This window comes from Nicotiana tabacum, chromosome 24 (assembly GCF_000715075.1).
Source record: "Nicotiana tabacum cultivar K326 chromosome 24, ASM71507v2, whole genome shotgun sequence".
NCBI lineage: Eukaryota > Viridiplantae > Streptophyta > Magnoliopsida > Solanales > Solanaceae > Nicotiana > Nicotiana tabacum.
Window position 1 is genome coordinate 831,052 of NC_134103.1, and position 5,339 is coordinate 836,390.

A 5,339-nucleotide genomic window follows, 5' to 3' on the forward strand; every position below is an offset into this window, starting at 1 on the left:
ACACGTGTCCAGTATGCTCCAGATTAATTAACTTAACCATTTATCTAACTACAGTTAGGAAAAACTTACTCTGCAAATCAGCAACAAAAACAGGAAGGAAAAAAAAATAAAAAAATAGAATCATTGTTCAGATTGCAGAGCTTTGAAATTGAATTAAAGCCTTCTACGCATTTGGTCGTTCTGGCCATATACAAGCTTACAATGAAGTAGATAGTACTGCACTGCTTTTCTTTTTAGTCTCAGTTGTGATGGGATTAGAGTTAACTAACGCACCATCGACTTGTGCTGAAGGGTTTTATAGAAGGTGAAAGTATTTGATACAAAATTGCAAACCCAGCTACGATGGGAGGGGATTATGTGGTGGGGGATTGAGGTTGAGGCTGTGGTGGCTGGTGGGAATCCCCAATTAAATGCTTCAGCTCTTTAATTTCTGGTGTTTCTTAAGTACAGTTAGATAAATACTTAACGTAATCAAATCTGGAGCATCGATTGACCGTGGACAAGTATTACTCGTTTAATCATGTACTGGATGAACTGGAGGGGAGCCAGACCTGTTAGAGAGAGAGAGAGTAAGTCTGTGTGTGTGTATGTTTGTTTAAATTGATTCAGTATTGTAACGTCTAATTATTATTTTTGCTTTTCTATTAACTGTTGATGAACGTAATCAAATTTGGAACATAGCTTAAGTTGAATCGCTTTGGGGTGGATGCGTGGATATGCTTAGGAACTTGTGTTTGGAAGAGAGGAGATGTTGATAAAGCTAAAAGTTGCTACAAATTTGGCCTTGAACAGGTCATTTTATATGCTGCTTCTTCGATTTTAATTACAAGTTTCATTAGTTATCAATTTAGTCCAGAAACTGTGATGGATATATTTGTATTTGTTGTGTTCAGGATCCAAAGAACAAGGAGCTCTTACGTCAATTATCAGTGTTTGAAAGAAGTCAGTGCATAGGTGAAACAGGTGAAATTTTGTGGCGATATATGTTATTCTTTTATTTGTACATTTGGAACTTCTAGCAATTTGAATTTTGAACCTTAATCATGGGATGTTCTTCTATAGAAAGACTATACTCACATAATCACATTTTTCCTAAGTGTCATAGAATTATCTGACTGTATTCTACTTTCCAGAGGTTGAAAATCCAGAAGAAATCACAGGTGAAAGTATCAAACATGCCAAGGAAGCAATTGCTCTGGATGTCCAGGATGGAATATCATGGTGTAAGACTGCATTTTGTGCTCCTTGGATATATTTATTTGTATTTGATGCATATGTAGCAGTTCCTGAGAACTTATATATAATGCTTTAAGGAAGAATGATAAGTTTCTTAGTCCATGTCAGGATTAATGATTTCCTACTAACCTGTGAGTTGCACTAGTCTATGATTAACTGTCTTCTTTGTTTTGTTCTAATTGAGTGCTGAAAATTTGTTTATCAACTATGCCGTGACGTCTGAATGTCCAATAAGCATGTCCTTTTTGCTCTTAATCTCATCTAATTTGTCACATTATATTAAAGGAAGAAGTGGATTTCTTCTCATGTGATACATATTTGCTAGTATACTCACCTTATTATGAGGGGTGCAATACGTTCTTGTATTTCACTTGTAAGCTCAGTTATTTCAGTATTTTACTTTAGTTGGTTTTTATAATTGATATCACAAGATCAGTTTTCTGTTACATCTAAACTTGGCTTTCTTCAATGATCTGTTATCTTTTTTGGCAGATGCCCTAGGAAGAGTATGTCTCTCTGCCTACTATATGACTGGAACTTTGGATCATAATATGCTTCTTCAGTCAACTAAAGCATACAAGAATGCTGTGAGTACTGCAATACTCTGCATTCTCTCTCTTATCATTTTTCTCATGGACTACAGAATTGTTTATAGACTGTTTTGTAGTTTCTGTCTTTGGTCTATATTTCTTACTCAGAGCCTCCTCAAAATTTGTGTTCTGTTTCAGGCGAAAGACCAAAAGATGACGCGCAGTGCTGAATTGTGGTACAACTGCTCCATGGTAAGGATTATGGATAAGTGTCCATACACATATCTAAATTTTAGCCTATCATACAACTTATAAATAGGCTCATGATTGAAAACACAAAGCATCAGAAATCCTTGCTTCTTCCTGCTCTTCTAACACGCCTCTCTTCTTTCTATGATTTCCATACAATTTTAGTTGAGTTTCTTCTTAATAGGCGCTTGAAGCTTGAGCATGTTTATGCTTAGTCCTGGAAGACCAAGAGTTTATATTTTCTTCACCGTGACATTTCATGTCTGCTTATATATGTCTTTTATTTTCGCTTGCCTCATTTTCAAAAATTCAATGCCATGTTTTTGTGATTCTATAATTTCAATTATACACAGGCATACAAGTTTCTTGAGAACTACTTGATGGCCCTCACTGGACTGATAATGGATCCTAATCTTAAATCTCTAGAGCAGACATTGAATCTGTGTGATGTTCTCGACTATATAAACTCTTTGCTTCAGGTAAGATTGTTTAGTTGTGGCTATTTTAGATAAAACTATCTGCAGTCGTATTTTACTTGATCAGGTGGTGTCATTAAGAATGAAATTAGATTTCTTAGGGAATTATGTTAAGTCTCAGCAAAACATATCAGGTTAAAACAGTTAGTTAAGGTGCCATAAATAGATTTTTATGCATATTCTCAGAAAACTTTACCGTCTTTCAGAAACTGAATGATGCTAAGCAGCTTTCTTCTCCAACATCATCATCTCTTCCTACTGTTGATTCGCTAGTATCATCACTTGCTTCTGTTGAACGTAAGCTTTATATATCGATTTTAAGATATTTTTCCAGAAACAGTCTGGTATTGAATTAAGCTTCTAATCCTTAAATATGGAAAAATAATTTTTGTAGTGGATCCTTCATATGAGAGAGCTAATGTCAATCGCCTAACTGAAGGTCATAATGAAGGAAAAGCAGTCACAGGAAAAGTTGTGTTTTCAGTTAAGAATCTGAGCAAAGGTAAACTTGGATTATTGTACTATCTTTGTTTTTTCCCCCTTTGCTTTCATTGCTACTCTGCTTATTCCATTTTATCTCAAAAGATTGGTCATGAATTCAAAAGTTGGTTTTTTCATGTGTCAGCTCCACTTTATATGATCTCCTTTGTGGTGTCATTCCCTCTTATTCCTCTATAATGTTCTAATAGTATTCCTCTATAACTTTTAGATGCAAAGTTAGCAACTAATCACCTTTTCTCCAATTGCCAAAACCAGACTATGGCCACAACAATAATGGAAATGAGAATTCAGAAGAAGTGATTAGCACTTTGCGATAGCAAGCATGATAGTCATTCTTGAAGTCTTTGTGTTCCCCAAGTGATTACACTCTATTCATTTCCACTGTGCGAGTGGATTTTCTGCAACAACTTGGTATTAACAGAGCAGCTGTCTCTCATGAACATGCTAATCATCCATCTCATGGAAGGATAAGGAGTTTCTGTTCTACTTGCATTGTCTGTAAGATAACTAGAATAATACTGGTCATTTTTGCAACTGTGATGGATTTCAAATGTAAATAGCCGTAAAAGAAACAAAACTTGTCAAATCTGTTGAATGCTAATCAATACTTCACACCAGTAAAGCAATATGCATTAATTCTACAGCTGTGGAATCAATCTTTTTTAATAGTTTCATGCAATATTCTTGAATGTTTGTCAGTTACTTTTAGCTCATTATGCTGACATGAGATGAGCTCTTCTTTTTTCGTTCTACGTATTATATTATAAATTTTCTTAAGTTTTCTAAATACTCTTTTTCAATTTTATTTCAAACATTACTTTTTTCTTTTTTTAATTTCAACCCAATTATATTCAAGCTCCCATAACCTTGCGTTTGTTTTTGAAGGTGAAACAAGACAGTTGGTCACGTTTCATCATCTCCTTTAATTTCCTTTTTTAGATTTAATTTACTAAGGATGCACACGACACGTTATTTTACTTATTATAAAAGTTTCAAATTTATTTATTAATTACGTATTCTTTGTCAAAAAATACGTCTTTTGATTTTTCTTTTTTCTTTTTTTTTTTTTTTTGGTATCAAAACTTTATGATGCCACCATGAGGGACAAACCAAACTATCCTTCAATTCACAGAAAATATTACTTTTACTTTATCAGTTTTTATTAAAAGAAAATTGATAGATGCCTTGCGAAGTATTAATCTAATTGTTACTAAGATTTACTAACAAAATATTTTACTTTTTTTTGGTATCAAAAATATTTTGTTTCGCGGATGGGGATGTGGTAAGCTTAGGAGTAATATTTAAAACTAATTTTTGTTGGGAGTCACCAAATTATTTTCTTCAACCAAATTATTTCTGTTGGGAATCCGTGTTCGAAATCAGAAAATTAGAGAAGCAGAGAAACATTCATTTAATAAACAAAACAGAAAAATATTTTCGAGCCCACAAGTTACGTGTGTGTCCTTAAGGAATTTAATCCATCACTGTTGCCTAAGGTTTTGGATTAATTCCTCCCAGGGTAGAACGGAATAACTATTCTGTAATACTGGCAATCGAAATTACAGAATTTCAGTGAACTCAACAGACAAAGCAAATCACACTTGACACTTATGTATATTTGAAAATAATACAACAATATAGAAAAGAGGGAGAAATTTTCAGATTTTTCATTGGTGGAAAATGAGGCTAAGCCTCTCTATTTATAGATAATGAAAGGGTGAGATGAAGAGGTGCAATCCAAGAGGTGCCTCTTCCATTTCCCATTCACACCCCTTAATAAAAACGCAACAATCCCCCGCATGAATAGGGAATTGACATATGTGAAAAAACATGCATGAAAATACTGTGTGATTCACAATTAAGGATTAATCACATCTGGATAAGTAGGTTTCCCTTTGAACTTTCCGTAGTGAACTTATGTCCGATATACTTGGTCAATCAGTAAATTTGATATCTTTGAACCGTCGAGCTTTAGTGTATACCTAGACAACCATAAGTCACACAATCAATCCTTAACCATCTTTGGTTCTCATGTGTGTTTGTTTCAGCCATGAACACCACCTGGTTTATAAGTGCATAGAAAATTGGCCTTACTAAATTCTCCTTGAAGCGTCTTACACTTCACACTTATATAGGTAATTCCTAACTGTGTAATCCAATATATACACTATTTGATATACCCTGTATCAAACTTAGAAATTATTAAAAAGCCTTAATGATTTATCCTTGGTACTGAACATTGTCTCATCACGAGAATGGACCAAAATTTTATTTGACAATGTTGAACCGTCACTAATGACTTTGTTTGATCTCCTTGAACCTAGATCTTGGGATCTCTTGTCTTCTA

General features: G+C 34.0%; 1 protein-coding gene across 2 annotated transcripts; it reads left to right on the forward strand.

The window, feature by feature from the left end:
* The first annotated feature begins 375 nt into the window (after positions 1 to 375).
* LOC142161722 (uncharacterized) lies at positions 376 to 3,633 on the forward strand. Of its 2 annotated transcripts, none has more exons than XM_075248197.1 (10): positions 376 to 569; positions 725 to 792; positions 894 to 963; positions 1,134 to 1,223; positions 1,729 to 1,823; positions 1,965 to 2,018; positions 2,369 to 2,494; positions 2,698 to 2,788; positions 2,886 to 2,993; positions 3,248 to 3,633. In XM_075248197.1, exons 1-10 carry the CDS (start codon positions 521 to 523, stop codon positions 3,307 to 3,309), a joined length of 813 nt encoding a protein of 270 aa, XP_075104298.1. In that variant the 5' UTR covers positions 376 to 520; the 3' UTR covers positions 3,310 to 3,633. The 2 variants fall into 2 exon arrangements, with proteins under 2 accessions (XP_075104298.1, XP_075104297.1); XM_075248196.1 differs by having other exon boundaries at positions 3,201 to 3,429.
* The last annotated feature ends 1,706 nt before the right edge of the window (positions 3,634 to 5,339 follow it).

Bases quoted from the DNA above. Each gene is read 5' to 3' on its own strand.
- LOC142161722 (XM_075248196.1), top strand. From the start codon at position 521: ATGTACTGGATGAACTGGAGGGGAGCCAGACCTGTTAGAGAGAGAGAG. The intron at 570-724 runs GTAAGTCTGTGT...GGATATGCTTAG, and splicing joins ACCTGTTAGAGAGAGAGAGA to GAACTTGTGTTTGGAAGAGA. The intron at 2,789-2,885 runs GTAAGCTTTATA...TAATTTTTGTAG, and splicing joins ATCACTTGCTTCTGTTGAAC to TGGATCCTTCATATGAGAGA.